The 18,116-nt window shown below is 46.1% G+C and overlaps 1 protein-coding gene across 4 annotated transcripts in view; it reads right to left on the bottom strand.

Moving 5' to 3' along the window:
• The window catches only part of ERCC4 (ERCC excision repair 4, endonuclease catalytic subunit), a 162,603-nt gene that overhangs the window by 13,663 nt on the left and 130,824 nt on the right, over positions 1–18,116 (bottom strand). For all 4 annotated transcript variants that reach the window (XM_068244717.1, XM_068244715.1, XM_068244718.1 and 1 more), the window contains exon 10: positions 6,869–7,454. In XM_068244717.1, coding sequence (XP_068100818.1) covers positions 6,869–7,454 — 586 coding nt within the window. The remainder of the gene's footprint in view (positions 1–6,868; positions 7,455–18,116) is intronic.

The raw sequence follows: 18,116 nt of genomic DNA, 5'->3' as shown, positions 1-18,116 counted from the left end.
AAATTTGACAGTTGGAAAATGGCAGTTGGAAAATGGCAGTTGGAAAATGGCAGTTGGAAAATGACAGTTGGAAAATGACAGTTGGAAAATGGCAGTTGAAAAATGACAGTTGGAAAATGGCAGTTGAAAAATGACAGTTGGAAAATGGCAGTTGAAAAACGACAGTTGGGAAACAGCAGTTGGAAAATGACAGTTGAAAAATGGCAGTTGGAAAATGGCTGTTGGAAAATGGCAGTTGGAAAACGGCAGTTGGAAAACGACAGTTGGAAAATGACAGTTGAAAAATGGCAGTTGAAAAATGGCAGTTGAAAAAGGACAGTTGAAAAAGGACAGTTGAAAAATGGCAGTTGGAAAATGACAGTTGGAAAATGGCAGTTGGAAAATGGCAGTTAAAATTTGACAGTTGGAAAATGACAGTTGGAAAATGACAGTTGGAAAATGACAGTTGGAAAAGGACAGTTGGAAAAGGACAGTTGAAAAAGGACAGTTGAAAAATGACAGTTGAAAAATGACAGTTGGAAAATGACAGTTGGAAAATGAGTTAGAAAATGGCAGTTGGAAAATTGCAGTTGAAAAATGACAGTTGAAAAATGACCTTCAACTTTGAACTGCCATTTTCCAACTGTCAATTTTCAACTGCCAGTTCCCAACTGTCATTTTTCAACTGCCATTTTCCAACTGTCATTTTCTAGCTCATTTTCTAACGGTCAAATTTTATCTGCCATTTTCCAACTGTCATTTTCCAACCGTCATTTTCTAACTGACATTTTTCAACTGCCAAATTTCAACTGCCCTTTTCTAACTCTTATTTAAACTGTCATTTTCCAACTGTCAAATTTCAACTGTTTAAAGGACCACTACAGTGAAAAAAGTGAGCAGTTGAAGGAGAAATTAAGTGAGAGGCATATTGAGGCTGCCATATTTATTTCCTTTTAAGCAATGCTAGTTACCTGGCTATCATGCTGATCCTCTTCCTCTAATACTTTTAGCCACAGCTCCTGAACAAGCATATGCAGATCAGGTGTTTCTGACATTATTGTCAGATCTGACAAAGTTAGCTGCATGCTTGTTTCTGGTGTTATTAAGAAACCTCTGCATACAAATATATCAGCAGGGCTGCCAGGCAACTGGTATTGTTTAAAAGGAAATTAATATAGCAGCCACCATCTCCTTCTCACTTAAAAAGGAGTTATTTTGCATCCTAAGAATCAAACAAGCTGACACTTACCTGGGGCTTCTATCGGCCCCCTGCAGCGGTAATGTCCCACGCCGTCCTCTTCTGATGCTCCGTACCCCGCTGCCGGTCCCAGTGTAATCACACGTATTATTACACTGCGGCTGTGCAATAAGCTCCCGATGACGCGAGCAGGAGCTAACATTATTCAAATCCATGCACAATCTGGGCCCTGGATACCTGAAGGACTTGTTGCAACTGCATCACACCCACCACAATCTTAGATCAAAAGGACATAACACCTTGGTCACCCACAGAGTCCACCTCAAAATCTTTGGAGACAGAGCCTTTTGTCATGCTGCCCCTACAATTTGGAACTCCCTGCCACACCCAATTAGGACAGCTCCATCCCTGGAAGCATTTAAAGAGACACTGAAGCGAGTAAAAAACTCGCTTCTTCTCTTATATTCAGCAGGGGCATGTGCGCCCCTGCTAAACCGCCACTATGCCGCCGCACAACGGGGGTCCCTTACCCTTCAATTCCCCCCTGCAAAATCTACGATCAACTTGGTCGTAGATTTTGCTGCTCCTAGAGGCAGGGCTAACGGACGCAGCCCTGGCTCTCAGCGCCGTCTATCAGCGGCGGATCTCCGCCTCTCCCCGCCCCTCTCAGTGAAGGAAGAGGGGCGGGCGAGAGGCGGAGATACGTACTGACAGACGCGTGAGAGGCAGGGCTGCGGCCATTAGCCCTGCCTCACCAGGAAGAGATCCCCGGCGAGGACGGAGGGGATTTGGGGGGTAAGGGACCCCCGTTGTGCGGCGGGATAGCGGCGGTTTAGCAGGGGCATACATGCCCCTGCTGAATATAAGAGAAGAAGCGAGTTTTATACTCGCTTCAGATTCTCTTTAAGTCTAAACTGAAAACCTACCTCTTCAGTCTGGCATTCATGAACATCTGACTATCTCCTCTGTAACACAACCCAGCCTGCAACCCTGTATTAATCTGAGACACAACTATGCGCTTTGAGTCCTATGGGAGAAAAGCGCTTTACAAATGTTATGGTATTGTATTATTGTATTGTATTATTCGTCTGTTTAGACGAATATTAAACCGGGACCGGCGGCGGGAAATGGAGCATCGTAGGAGGACAGCACGGGACATTACAGCTGCAGGGGGCCGATAGAAGCCCCAGATAAGTGTCAGCTTATTTGATTGATTTTTAGAATCCCACAGAACCTCTTTAAAGAAGATCTAAACTCAAGCACTGCAGTCAAGGAAAACAAATACTACTGCGCATGCGCACACACTGACAAGGAGAACTTTGGGGCTCCCAGAGCTGGATCCCTTCTACTGTGGAGGAAGGGGGAAACCTCTTTAGGATACAAAGGCCTCCCCTTCCCTGAGGTAAGTACCCCCCGGGGCACTATTTTCTTACAGGTACACGTTAAGAAAAAAAGAGGGCATATGAGAGGGGAAAAGTAGGAGACATTGGTGGGGAAACCGACTACAATTAGATTGCAAGCCTTCATATTGTCAGTATTGGCAATCTGTAGGTAGATTGCCAATATAGGTAGCCTTGCAAGTTCCCCCCCTCCCACCCCCACACGCATACATATGAACTGCCCGCCGGGAGATTGGGCGCAGGATGCAGCTGGTATACAGCTATTGCTGGAAGCCAAATTGCAGTGTTTTAAAAGCAACTTCAGCACGGTCTTCTGATGGCGCAGAAGTTACTGACTGTGCGCCGCTATAGCCGTAATTCCTATTTCGGCCTATGATGGCGCTGGCTGCGCCCAAATCTCCTGCACTGTTATTACAGTGCTCACCCCCCCCCCCCTCCTTCCTGCATAATTATAGGTAGCCTAGTCCCACCACCAGAGAGCTAGGCAGTGACTCACCACAAAGTTCGGCTCCCCCCTTACTCACTCCTTGCTGTGCTGCCCTGCGGAATAGTTCTCACCTCAGATCATCGGTAAGCCAGCCGCAGAGAAGTGACAACCAGGCAAACGGTGCACGGTGACGGCGCTTATACTTCTAATGCAGGAAGTGAGCAGTGATGTCACTTTCTGTATCTGCGCCATTACTGTGCACCGGTCGCCTGGCTGTCTCTTCCTCACTGATCTGAGGTCTGAAGTATGCCGCAGAGCAGCACAGCAAGGAGCGAGGGAGGAGGAGCCAAACTTTGTGGAGGCAGGACGGGACCAGGACAAGTGGCATGCGGGCAATAAAGTGGCAGGCAAAGCTGGTGTGTACCACCTGGCCAACAGCAAAGTACCACCGGTGGTACCACAGGTTGAAAAGCCTTGCTCTATCACCTGCCTACTTACTAGACAGTAATTGGGGCTGTGCTCAGTGTACAATAGGAATGCAAGTACCACTGGATGCTGTAAAGCTAATAGAAAAAAATAGGATGTCATGTTGCTGGCTGCATAGTGTGGAAAAGGTTTATGAATCATAATAACAGAATTATAAAGCTTTTGGCTAGAAATATTATTTTGCATTCTATAACAAACAAAAGTGAAAAATATATAAAAATGCACAGCGGTATAGCAGGGTTGCAATGCACTGAATAGCAGATATATCCCAAAAATACTGTTTGCAGTTATTACCTGTTTTAATAAGGTAGGCATGCTCAATCCACAAGCATACCAACATATCATGCAGCGCTGGACAATAAATAGGGATGCATACATTGGTGATAAGGGAAGGGAGACATAACGGAGCACAGGGTTGCACAACATAGCATGTGGGGTGGGGGGGGGGGGGGGTCTAATCAACAGGCTCCAATAATCTTGTCATACCCAGAGTCCACCTCAAAACTTTTGGTCCCAGAGCCCTCTGTCATGCCGTTCCTACATTATGGAACTCCTTACCTCAGTAGATCAGGACAGCTCCATCTCTGGACGTGTTTAAAGGGAACCTTAACTGTAAAAAAAATAATGAGTTTTACTTACCTGGAGCATCTACCAGCCCCCTGCAGCCATCCTGTGCCCTCGCAGTCACTCATGGCTCCTCTGGTCCCCCGCTGCCAGCTAGTTTCATTTTTGCCGATTGGGAGTCGGCCGGCCGCCAAGCGTACGTTTTTACGCCTCCCTGCTGGTGCAGGAAGCTATTGCAGACATCAACAAGTACATTTTTACGCGTTACGGGTGTAATGTGTAAAATTTTACGCATTACACCCGTAACGCGTAAAAATGTACTTGTTGGTGTCTGCAATAGCTTCCTGCACCAGCAGGGAGGCGTAAAAACGTACGCTTGGCGGCCGGCTCCCAGTCGGCAAAAACGAAACTAGCTGGCGGTGGGGGACTGGAGGAGCCATGAGTGACTGCGAGGGCACAGGATGGCTGCAGGGGGCTGGTAGATGCTCCAGGTAAGTAAAACTCATTATTTTTTTTTTTACAGTTAAGGTTCCCTTTAAAGAGACTCTGAAGTCTCTTAAAATCCCACTTTTTATTCGATATTTAACTTCAGCACTGCTAAAACGCAGCATCTCCGCAGCAGAAAGCTGTTTGCAAACCCCCCAAATCCACGTGGGAAATTGCGGGGAGCGCTTCCTCATAGAGGCAGAGCTTTGGGCTGTAGCTCTGCCTCCATGCATGTCAATCCCCGCTGATCGTCGCCTCTCCCCATCCCTCTAAGTCTTCCTTCGCTGAAAGGGGCGGGGGAGAGGCGCAGATCTGCGGGGATTGACGTGAATGGAGGCAGAGCTGCAGCTCAAAGCTCTGCCTCCCCGGGCAGCAAAATCTACAACCAAGAATGGATTTTTGCCCGGCATTTGGGGGGTTTGCAAACAGCTTTCTGCTGCGGAGTTGCAGCATTTTAGCAGAGCTGAAAGTGCTGAAGTTAAATATTGAATAAAAAGTGGGATTTTAAGAGGCTTCAATGTCTCTTTAAATCCAGACTGAAAACCCACCTGTTCATTTTGGCATTTGCAGAAATATAATTTTGTTGTGTTAACTTCATCCTACTACCAATTACTGAATCTGAGAGAGCCTAAGCGCTTTGAGTCCTATGGGAGAAAAGCGCTATAGAAATGTTGTTAATAATTAAATGAGGAAAATTAGCTGAGGGTCTGTTCAATGTGAAGAAAGGCTTACTACCTGAAGCAGGAGGTCCCGATATGCATCTCCCTTTTTAATGCCGATTTTAACTTTATTTCAAGAAATGTATGTTTTATTGAAAGAGCTATCATCACTTAGGAGGTGGCGAGTGGACTTTGGATGTTTGACTACTGCCTTAGTGGTACTAAAAGGTGATTTTACAGGTGCACTTAAAATTTCATGAATGGAATACCAGGCAAAACTCTGCATAGCAAACAGAAATCCATTCTAAAGGTGCCACAAGCAGTAGATACCGGGCTAACTGCTTGTGCACACTATGGTGGTGCCATGTGGATTTCAGCGGTAGCATCAGTGTATGATATGGAGGCACATCAGACAGTGCATAAATTCAGCAAAGTCCCCTGTATCCATGCTTGCCGGTTGCTTGAGCAACTGGCCTAAACAGCACAAACCTCACCCCCTACCGTGCAGCATTAAACACTACCGAGCCTCCAGCACAGTCTTCTAACCTTCCCGTAGCTTCTGGTGGCTTTCTGGCATCCTCCATACATGGCTCCTGGCGTGTCACCTGACCGGTGTCAGGTCACGTGACATCCCAGGAGCCGTACACAGATGCTGGAAAGCTGCTAGGAGCTACAGAAAGGTTAAAAGATGGTGCTGGAGGCTCAGTAAGTATCTTATTCCCTGCAAACCCCCCAAAACACAGTCCCTGTCATCTCCTCAGGCATGCCGATTAGTTGAAACTTCCGGTTGAGAGTTCTGGATAACAGGGACTTTTGCTATCATACTGTTTGATGGGCACACTTATGCACTATGCAGTTGTGTTTCCACAATGTAGTACTGCATGCATTCCTATGTGCAAAACAGCGCTGTCCCATTCGGTATAGTTAAATGGGGTAGTGCTGCAAGAGAGAGCAATACAGATGCCGCCCATTCTTGTATAACACATGGCATTCCACAGCAACGTAACTATATGTGCAAGCCTTAAAGTGAACCAGAGACGAAGCACCCTCATGTATTTCACCACATATATCAGTGGGAACATTAGAGAAAACACCTACCCTGCTCTCTGTTTCATTCTTTACTGCTCAGCTTGCTTGTTACCAGCCCTGATAATATCCTCGACTGAGCATTCAGTCTGGCTTTCATCAGGAGTCATTATAGCTGAGTCTTCTCTGTCTTTTTCAAGCCCAAGCCTGCCCCCTTCTGGCTCTGCTATAATGGCTCAGCTATAATGATTCCTGAGCAAGCCAGACTGAATGCTCAGTCACGGATTTTATCAGGGCTGATAACAAGCAGGCTAAACAGTGAAGAAAGAAAGAGAGCAGAGTAGGTGTTTTCTCTAATGTTCCCACTGATATATATGGTAAAATACATGAGGGCGCTTAATCTCTGGTTCACTTTAAGGTTATAACTATGCACACTAACTAAAGAAAACAACTTTTTGTGTTTTTCCCTGCTAGGCAATGCAACCCTCCTAAAACAAGCAGCCAGAAATATAGCAATTGTTTTAATGCATTATTTTGCCATTGTCATTCATGCTCTCATTTCTCCTTTATGTACTCATAGAAGACACAGTACTACATTACTCACATCGTTCAATTCAAATTCTAAATTGTTTATATCAAATACCTTAATGTTTTCAGCTTGCTGGCCCTGTAAATTTCAAGCTGACGAACAAAGCTGATTTCGGCATCATATAGAATCACATATCTTGGGTCCACTTCATGCAATACCCTAGTAAGGGCATAGGGGTCACTACAGCCTTGCAAGGGGTGGATGACAGTGAGGGGTTCCTTTAAGATGCCATAATAAGAGTCTGAAGGCAAATTTAACTGCAGATCTTCATATTTTGGCTCTTCTATGCTATATTCCATGCTGCTTTCCTCTTTCAGTTGAACTTCTTCCTGTTCTTTTCCCATATCATCATCTTCTGGCTTCCCGATCATTTGTGTCAGAGTCAGTTCTGCTTTCTTGCAGTTCCTCTTCTGCTTGGCTGTTCTTTCTTTAGCCTTCTTGTCCTGTGCTTTCTTCCCAGCAGCCCCCGCTTCCTTGTTCTCAGCGGTTTTTCTGTTTTTCAGCCAGATGCCTGCTGCTTTTTCATCCTTTCCGAAAGTCTTGTTGTAGAGCCTCATCAACAGTGCCTCTGCTCCCACAGCAATGTACTCTCTGAGCTGAGCACAGGTGCGATCGTCACTGGCGCAGATCAGGACACGCCCTGAAACAAACCATTTTAAAACACCTGTGAAGTTAAAAACATCCGTGCATTCAACAGGTATACATATTTCTAAAGTAAATGAGAAAGTGATAATTTAGACTAATGTAGACGAGGTAAAGCCATCACCCTGTCCATTATTACTCAGTGGGCCATTTAAATAAAATTGCACTTATTGCATTATATTTAAGTACCTTAAAAGGGAACCTGAAGCGAGTAAAATTATTTAAAATAAACACGTGATGTAGCTGCAAATGAATATAACGTACTAACCTCGCCGTCAGTTCCTCTCAGAAGCTCACCATTTTCTTCTTACAGTGATCTCTTCCAGTTCTGACAATATTTTGTCAGAACTGAAATATACCAATTGCTGTCAGTCATATATCAGCAGCTGTCAGTTATACTGTAGATCAGCAGCTGTCAGTTACAACTGAATGTGCAAGGTAATGTCCACGTTTCCCTATGGCTCAAGTGGGTGAAGCTGTTATGGGGTAATGGCCATTTTAAAAATGGAAGATGGAGAATACTATTGATCACAGTGGACAAATGGGATGCAGGAGAGGAGAAAGAGATTGAGAAGTAGACTACACAGGAGGTAAGTAGGACATGTGTATGGCTATTTTGACTTTTTATTTTCAGTTCAGGTTCTCTTTAAATATAATCTATAAGAAAAATACCCCCCCCCCCCCCAACCCACCAGTGGATACTTACCTCAGGAGGGGGAAGCCTCTGGATCCTATTGAAGATATCCCATCCTCCTAAACCTCAGCGATCCAGCGCTGGAAACGCCCAAAACCACAGTCGGCAAGGACATTAGCTGTGGCGCAGGAGCGCCTGCAATGTTTACCTTCCCTGGCTCCAGCGTAAACAGGAAGCAGTGTGTGTATCAGCGGCTACACTGCAGAGAGGAGACCAGCAGGGCGTGAGCGGCGATCGGATCCAGGGAGGTGAGTAACTGTGTATAGCAGCGCTTCCCTGCACGCTAACTCTGCTGCAGTCCGAGGGGGGAGCACGGAGGGCGGCCGGGAGAGGAGAGGGAGGAAGAGGTCGGGCTGCCCTCCCCGTGGCTCTGGCTCCCTACGCCATTATGGGGGGCACCTACCAACTTAACCTATACTGGGCAAGCTACCTATCTATCCTATACTGGGGGGCACCTACCGAATCTAACCTGTACTCGGGGGCAGCTACCTATCTAACCTATACTGGGGGGGCAGCTACCTATCTAACCTATACTGGGGGCAGCTACCTATCTATCCTATACTGGGGGGCACCTACCTAATCTAACCTGTACTGGGGGCAGCTACCTATCTATCCTATACTGGGGGGCACCTACCTAATCTAACCTGTACTAGGGGGCAGCTATCTATCTAACCTATACTGGGGGGCAGCTACCTATCTAACCTATACTGGGGGGCAGCTACCTATCTAATCTTTACTGGGGGCACATACCTAATCTAACCTATACTGGGGGCACCTACCTAATCCAACCTATACTGAGGGGCAGCTACCTAATCTAACCTATACTGGGGGGCAGCTACCTATCTAACCTATACTGGGGGCACTTATCTAACCTGTATTGGGGGCACCTACCTACCTAGCTAGCCTATACAGGTGGCAACTATACTGGCTACCTATACTGGGGGCACCTACCTAACTAACCTATACTGGGGGTACCTACCTATCTAACCTATGCTGGGGGCAACTATACTGGCTACCTATATTGGAGGCACCTACCTAGCTAACCTGTACTGGGGGCACCTACTTATCTAACTTAAACTGGGGGGGGGGAATGGTGCAACTATACTGGCTACCTATACTGGAGGCAACTACCTGGCTAACCTATACGGGGGCAACTTTACTGGCTCACCTATGCCTGGCCACCTATACTTGGGGGGGCGGGACCTATAGTTGGCTACCTATACCGGGGGGGGGGGGCGCAATTTTTACACATTTTAGCCTAGAAACTGCACTGACCAGGAATAGTTATACAAGGTACACTGTAAAGCTATGGACAGCTATACCCCACCAGGAATTTTTCACATAGGCCTAAAGAAATACTAAAGCTCTCTCTTTCGACAAAGCACTGCATTTCCTTCTTTAACTAAAAGGTATTTGCAGGTTATTACGTCTACAGGTTCAAAAAGTAAAACCCATTATTACTTCACAACAGTAGTTAGACATACATAATCCAAAACTGTTGGTTTATATGACACCAATATTATTTTAGGAATACAATCCCACTTGCAGATAGTTTCAAGCAGTTTTAGCTTTCAGGGCACAAGAGAATACTTTTATGGCCCCAGCCATTGCACTGAAGTGGTGCATCATCAGTCTTACTTTTTGGCCATGTGGAATTGATAATCCGTAAATATTTTCCATTTGAAGAAGACAATACTGTGCTTTGTAGTGCTTTTTCAATACAGTACAGGGTTTTTAAGATTCCTTTATTTACAAAAATATAAAAATCCAGCTGGATCTGGTTCTCCATAATTTAGTACCTTTTATCAGCAATTGACATAACAGCCAGCAAAAGTATCTGATGATTGTAGATCAGGCCATATAATATTTATAGTATGCATTGTTACAGGAAACTCAAAAAAGACAGTACACTAAATACACAAAAGCTCAAATCTCATGGACAAAGTTATGTACAGATTTAAGGTGGCCAAACATCAGGCGACTTGGCAGCCAATCGACCATCTGATTCGATTATAATCAGAATGGGATTAAACATTACCCAGCCTGGTTCTAGCGATCGCCGCAGCCTCCCCCCCACAGCTCCGGTCTTCTCTATGGGGAGGATCTTGACTGCACGTGGTGCCAGAAACGTCATGTACGATCCTCCCCATAGAGAAGACCAGAGCTGTGCGGGGATGCTGCGGCAATCGCTGGAACCAGGCTGGGTAATGTATAAGCTGGATGGGGGATCACAGGTGATCGGGGGGTGCTGGCCACCTATACTAGCTAGCCTAGTGCTAGCTAAACCTTTTGAAGCCATTTGATTGAAGAAATTAATCATGGGGACTCAGGCTAGTAAAACCTCCTGAGCGGCATAACGCTCAGGAGGTTATTGTGCCCCCTGGTGTCCAGTGCACTCTATACATTACCTGTCTTTGGCCTCCGCTAGCTCCGGGCTCTCTCCGTTGTCCATACATGCGCGCCACATGGTTGCCTAGTAACGTGGACAAGTGTGTCACGTGTGAAGTCACACATGCGCTCTTACTAGGCAACCATGTGGGGCGCGCGTGTATGGACAGCAGAGGGAGCCTGGGGGGCACACTAAACATAAGGGCAGACAGCATCGGCGAGGCGGTCGGATGCGGCGTCACAAGGCCAATTCCTGATAGTTTTCAGCATGAAATTGATCGGGAATCGCCATGTGGTGTATGGGCAGCCAGCAAATCTCTCTAATCAGATTCGATGAGAGAGAGATTTGTCTCTTGGTTGAATCTGCCCATCATCGCTAGATGTATAGGTACCTTAACAGCTCCCTTGTAAAAAGTAGAACTAATAAACTTATTCTTTACATTTATCTATTTCAACTGACAACTGAGTTCACTGCAGAGCAGGCTTAAAGAGTCTGAAGCCTTAAAAATTACCTCTTTATTTCAGAATGCTCTTCAGCCTTAAGAGCAAAGATGATTCGCTGCATCCCTGCGGCCATACGATGTCTTTACCCCCCCCAAATCCCCGGGCAAAATTCTACGACTTTCAAAGTCGCAGATTTTGCTGCCCGGGGAGGCAGAGCTTTGTGCTGTAGATCTGCCTCTAGTCTATTCAATCACCGCCAATCTCCACCTTTCCCCGCCCTCTCAGTAAAAGAAGACAGAGGGGAGGGGAGCGGCAGTGATCGGAGGTGACTGAATGGACTGGAGGCAGGATTTCTATATTTTCTGCTTGGGAGAGAGATCAAAGCATTCAAAGAATTTACAGCACAATGACTTCTGCCGACTGAGGTCAAAAGCAGTGCACTTACCTCAAAAGAGATAACTATTGAAGCTGCTAATGAGTTAAAACTACCGATATTAAATCCACTAAAACAATCAGTATTTTAAGCCTCAGCAGAAATACTAAAGTCTATTTCATGGTAATTACATGAAATATGTTTCCATCTCTATCTAGTCTGATGAAGTTAAGCCTGATTACAGACATTTAAACAAACAATGCAATGTGCCTGGTGAAAACATGCCAGATGACGCTGACAATCTGATCTTTTGCAAGTTCCAGCTAAGACAGCATCATTTTCTTTAACAGGCCTTGGTGCCAGATGCTCTGAGCACAGAAAACATGTTCTAAAAGAGGAAACAAAGCTACGCTTTACAAGGCCAAGATACTTGATTAAAAATTAGAGCACATAAATATGACATTACATCTTGAAACGTAACTCGATCCAACTTTTTTGATCAGAGTGGAAATGGGTTAGAGCATCTGTCAAGACTTTTACTGTGATTTTATTGCTGTCCGTTCCAAGAATGAGATTTCTTATTGCCCAAGTGAGTTCAAGTGAAAATCTACCCAAATGCGACAGAAACAGAAAGAACTCATGTTTCCAATAGGAGGGGGGAGGGATGCAACTTGTCAGATTGTTACTGCATTGTGTGTCCTTGTATCTTCTTGTTTGCTGGCTTGGTGCAAAGGCATTTGTTATATAACGAGCATTGGGAATTCCTTTCCATAGAATAGAATGCTTCAAATTCCAAAAACCCCAAAACATGGAAGTCCACATTAACATTCCCCAAAATCCCCTGCAGAAATGAACACCCCCCTAACAAATACAGCCACTTCCTATTTACATCAGTTACATATACATAGTAACATAGTTATTTTGGTTGAAAAAAAGACATACGTCTATCGAGTTCAACCAGTACAAAGTACAACACCAGCCTGCTCCCTCACATTCCCTGTTGATCCAGAGGAAGGCGAAAAAAGCCCTACAAGGCATGGTCCAATTAGCCCCAAAAGGGAAAAATTCCTTCCCGACTCCAGATGGCAATCAGATAAAATCCCTGGATCAACATCATTAGGCATAACCTAGTAATTGTAGCCATGGATGTCTTTCAACGCAAGGAAAGCATCTAAGCCCCCTTTAAATGTAGGTCCTTTGAGAAGGCCTAGGGACAAAAAGCTCATCCGCCAAGCTATTATATTGCCCTCTAATGTATTTATACAGTACATGTTAATTAGATCTCCTCTAAGACGTCTTTTCTCTAGACTAAATAAACCCAGTTTATCTAACCTTTCTTGGTAAGCGAGACCTTCTATACCACGTATCAATTTTGTTGCTCGTCTCTGCACCTGCTCTAAAACTGCAATATCTTTTTTGTAATGTGGTGCCCAGAACTGAATTCCATATTCCAGATGTGGCCTTACTAGAGAGTTAAACAGGGGCAATATTATGCTAGCATCTCGAGTTTTTATTTCCCTTTTAATGCATCCCAAAATTTTGTTAGCTTTAGCTGCAGCGGCTTGGCATCCTTCTCAAAGAATGGAACTCACAATATGGATATGACCAGTAATAGAACATTACAGTGTGTAACAATGTTACAAATGAAGGGAACAATGGTATTTAAAGAGAAACTCCGACCAAGAATTGAACTTTATCCCTATCAGTAGCTGATACCCCCTTTTACATGAGAAATCTATTCCTTTTCACAAACAGACCATCAGTGGACGCTGTATGACTGATATTGTGGTGAAACCCCTCCCACAAGTAACCCCTCCCACAAGAAACTCTGAGTATGTACTCTTGACAGTTTCCTGTCCGTGAACCTTGCTGCATTGTGGGAAATAGCTGTTTACAGCTGTTTCCAACTGCCAAAAATGCATGCAGCAGCTACATCACCTGCCCACAGTAAAAATGTCACCATGTAATAAATGTCAGAATGTAAATCAGGGATTTAAAAGATTTTACCATGGGCAAACACGGACTAAATCATTTATACATAATTATTGTAAAAATGAAGCCCTTTTTTGTTATTACATTATTTTCACTGGAGTTCCTCTTTAAAACTAAACTTACATATAAAACAGCTGACCTGCCAAAAGATCAGATATTTTGTACAGTTACCGCTGTTACTAAAGGTGCCCATTCTAATATTGTACAATCTTATAAAATCTCTGTAGTAAAAAGGTACACTGCGTAACTATATTTTGGATGAATAATGTATGACGTCCCTCATATTATGTAAATATGGTAAGATTGTACAACCAGGACTGAGTTTATCATCGATAGGCTCCTTAAATTGGACCTGAACTCTTGCACAGGACACCAGGAAAACAGAGAGAAATGTACCCTGTGTGTGTTTAGAAAGAAGAGCCTGTCTAATTCACTCTCATCTGTAAGTAATCACAAGTGTAATTTGATCTCTTAGCTGTGTCACCACAGGAACTCGGCAGTCCTTGGCAGACACAGCTGTTTAAAGAAAACCTGAACTGAAAATTAAAAGTCAAAATAACCATACACAGGTCATAGTTACCTCCCGTGTAGTCTACTCCTCAATCTCTTTCTTCTTTGCCGCGTCCTGTTTGTCCACTGTGATCAAGGGAATTCTCAGTCCTCCATTTTGAAAATGGTCATTACCCCATAACAGCTTTCTGGTCAGCACACTGTTAAACTGTAACATCGCCCACTTGAGCCATAGGAAAACATAGGCATTACTTGGCACATCAGTTGTCCTCAGCTATAACTGACAGCAACTGATAAATAAATGACAGCAACTGATATATTTCAATTCTGACAAAATGTTGTCAGAACTCGAAGCGATCACTGTCAGAAGAAAATGGTGAGCTTCTGAGTGGAACTGATGGCAAGGTAACTATTTAATGTTCATTTGAAGTTACCTCATGTGTTTATTTTAAATAATTGTACTCAGTACAGGTTCTCTTTAAACACAAGATGTTAACCCTTTGTCTGCTTCCATGAAAACACTGCAGATGTATTGCAGAAGTTCTGTAAGCTGTAACAAAAATAAAATGCTGTTGCTTATCAGAGTAGAGAGGAAGTTCTGAGTTCAGGTCTGCTTTAAGACAGTCCATCAACATAGACCTTCCAGCCTAAGCAGCCTTCTGCTTCCTTCTCTCCTCTGTTGGTGAGCAACACAGCATGGGCCAAATGCCCGCAAAAGCCTGGTGAATGCACTCTGTGGATGAGCAGTATGTCTCCAATCTATTCCTCCTCTTTGTAATTAAGCTTGCACTATTGTGCAGTTCAGTTGAGCCTTACTGGCTTCATAATGCAATGTTCCCTTAAAGAGGAGCTGTTAGGCATAGTGTCTCCGGAAAAAAACCCACATATATAAGTAGATAAATACTTGCTGTACTTACATAACATATGCATTGCACTGTCCATGTTTTGCTTTGCAGCGAGTTATATATAGTAAATAAAGAGATTTCTATTCCTGGGAGGTTCCATTTTAGGAAGACTGTGTGTGAAGCCAATCGTGATGTCATATCCTCCCTTACTGTTTGCCCTCCTCCTTCTGATTTAGTATGCATTAGCACTCCCTTTACCCAGCCCTCAGACACTCCTACCAAGGTATGGCTTCTCATACATCATCAATGTGCGACTCTGCAGAGCTTGTTTATGTCTGAGGACAGGATGTCAAAAACTGCTAAAGAGGCTGAGTGATTTTCCGAACTTACTGAAATCCTGTCTGCATGTACGTTTTTGCAGCAGTGACATAGCCTAAAGACTGCACTTGGTTTCATCCTTCATTACACGTTACTTTTCATGCACACTGAATCCTCTTTAGAGGTGTGTGACAGCATGATCAGTTACTGGCTAATGATAGACAGACCAAACATGTCATGTCACAACTCCTCTGCACACTTATATTGTTGCAGCTTGTCATGGGCGTATCTGTGTAAAATAGCTCCTATGTCAACCACTATAACTGCGCCAGCCTCCAGCAGAGAGCCTCCTTCCATGCATTCTAAATGCTAGCTAGTAGCTACACACCACACAATTCTTATGCTGGGCATACACAGCGCATTTTATATTATCAATAGAGCTGCTGATGGCTCGATTGATAATAGTCAACCTGTCCAATCACCGCAGCGGGTCGATACCGTGCTTGATCCCCGCAGGCGGACAATGCAGAAAACGAATCGCTGATAAGGAAGTGCCCACGGGGACGAGCGGGAATCGATCCGCGCGGACGAGCGGGGATGCGCCAGCATTGTGCCAGCGGCCCGATTCCGGCGCATAAACGTGCCGTGTATGTCCAGCATTAGGCAGATTTATCAGCTAGATCGATTATTACCAACATGTTCTGATTTTCAATGGTTTTGCCGTTTGTTTTTCATAGAAGTGAACACAATTTCATTAGAAAAATTGCTTTGAAAAACTTTTTTTTAGTTCAGATGGAACACATTGAAAATAATCGAACTAGCAGGTAAATCTGCCAGACAAATGTATGGTGTGTACCTAGCCATGTACTGTCCTATGTCGAGGGGAGGAGAGGCAGGAGGCTGCATGTACTGTTTTATGGAGAGGGGAAGAGAGGCAGGAGGGTGCATGTACTGTCCTATGGAGAGGGGGAGAGGCAGGAGGGTGCATGTACTGTCCTATCGAGAGGGGAGGAGAGGCAGGCGACTGCATGTACTGTGCTATGGAGAGGGGAGGAGAGGCAGAAGGGTGCATGTACAGTCCTATGGAGAGGGGAGGAGAAGCAGGAGGGTACATGTACTGTCCTATGGAGAGGGGAGGAGAAGCAGGAGGGTGCATGTACTGTCCTATAGAGAGGGGGGAGAGGCAGGAGGGTGCATGTACTGTCCTATGGAGAGGGGGAGAGGCAGGAGGCTGCATATACTTTCCTATGGAAAGGGGAGGAGGGGCAGGAGGCTGAATATACTTTCCTATGGAAAGGGGAGGAGGGGCAGGAGGCTGCATATACTTTCCTATGGAAAGGGGAGGAGAAGCAGGAGAGTCCATGTACTGTCCTATGGAGAGGCAGGAGGGTGCTTTTTACTGTCCTATGGAGAGGGGGAGAGGCAGGAGGCTGCATATACTTTCCTATGGAAAGGGGAGGAGGGGCAGGAGGCTGCATATACTTTCCTATGGAAAGGGGAGGAGGGGCAGGAGGCTGCATGTACTGTGCTATGGAGAGGGGAGGAGAGGTAGGAGGGTGCATGTACTGTCCTATGGAGAGGCAGGTGGGTGCATGTACTGTCCTATGGAGAGGGGAGGAGAAGCAGGAGGGTGCATGTACTGTCCTATAGAGAGGGGGAGAGGCAGGAGGCTGCATATACTGTCCTATGGAGAGGGAAGGAGAGGCAGGCGACTGCATGTACTGTGCTATGGAGAGGGGAGGAGAGGCAGGAGGGTGCATGTACTGTCCTATGGAGAGGGGAGGAGAAGCAGGAGGGTGCATGTACTGTCCTATAGAGAGGGGGAGAGGAAGGAGGGTGCATGTACTGTCCTATGGAGAGGGAAGGAGAAGCAGGAGGGTGCATGTACTGTCCTATAGAGAGGGGGAGAGGCAGGAGGCTGTATATACTGTCCTATGGAGAGGGGAGGAGGGGCAGGAGGCTGCATGTACTGTGCTATGGAGAGGGGAGGAGAGGCAGGAGGGTGCATGTACTGTCCTATGGAGAGGGGAGGAGAGGCAGGAGGCTGCATGTACTGTGCTATGGAGAGGGGAGGAGAAGCAGGAGGGTGCATGTACTGTCCTATAGAGAGGGGGAGAGGCAGGAGGCTGCATATACTGTCCTATGGAGAGGGGAGGAGGGGCAGGAGGCTGCATGTACTGTGCTATGGAGAGGGGAGGAGAGGCAGGAGGGTGCATGTACTGTCCTATGGAGAGGGGAGGAGAGGCAGGAGGCTGCATGTACTGTGCTATGGAGAGGGGAGGAGAGGCAGGAGGGTGCATGTACTGTCCTATAGAGAGGGGGAGAGGAAGGAGGGTGCATGTACTGTCCTATGGAGAGGGGAGGAGAAGCAGAAGGGTGCATGTACTGTCCTATAGAGAGGGGGAGAGGCAGGAGGCTGCATATACTGTCCTATGGAGAGGGGAGGAGGGGCAGGAGGCTGCATGTACTGTCCTATGGAGAGGGGAGGAGAAGCAGGAGGGTGCATGTACTGTCCTATAGAGAGGGGGAGAGGCAGGAGGCTGCATATACTGTCCTATGGAGAGGGAGGGAGAGGCAGGCGACTGCATGTACTGTGCTATGGAGAGGGGAGGAGAGGCAGGAGGGTGCATGTACTGTCCTATGGAGAGGGGAGGAGGGGCAGGAGGCTGCATGCACTGTGCTATGGAGAGGGGAGGAGAGGCAGGAGGGTGCATGTACTGTGCTATGGAGAGGGGAGGAGAGGCAGGAGGCTGCATATACTGTCCTGTATAGAGAGGGGAGGAGAAGCAGGAGGGTGCATGTACTGTCCTATAGAGAGGGGAGAGGCAGGAGGCTGCATATACTGTCCTATGGAGAGGGGAGGAGGGGCAGGAGGCTGCATGCACTGTGCTATGGAGAGGGGAGGAGAGGCAGGAGGGTGCATGTACTGTCCTATAGAGAGGGGAGAGGCAGGAGGCTGCATATACTGTCCTATGGAGAGGGGAGGAGGGGCAGGAGGCTGCATGCACTGTGCTATGGAGAGGGGAGGAGAGGCAGGAGGTTGCATGTACTGTCCTATGGAGAGGGGAGGAGGGGCAGGAGGCTGCATGTACTGTG

This window comes from Hyperolius riggenbachi, chromosome 7 (genome assembly GCF_040937935.1).
Source record: "Hyperolius riggenbachi isolate aHypRig1 chromosome 7, aHypRig1.pri, whole genome shotgun sequence".
In the NCBI taxonomy this organism is placed as follows: Eukaryota; Metazoa; Chordata; class Amphibia; order Anura; family Hyperoliidae; genus Hyperolius; species Hyperolius riggenbachi.
Note: the sequence above shows the minus strand (reverse complement) of the source record. Positions and strands in the feature narration are given on the sequence as shown.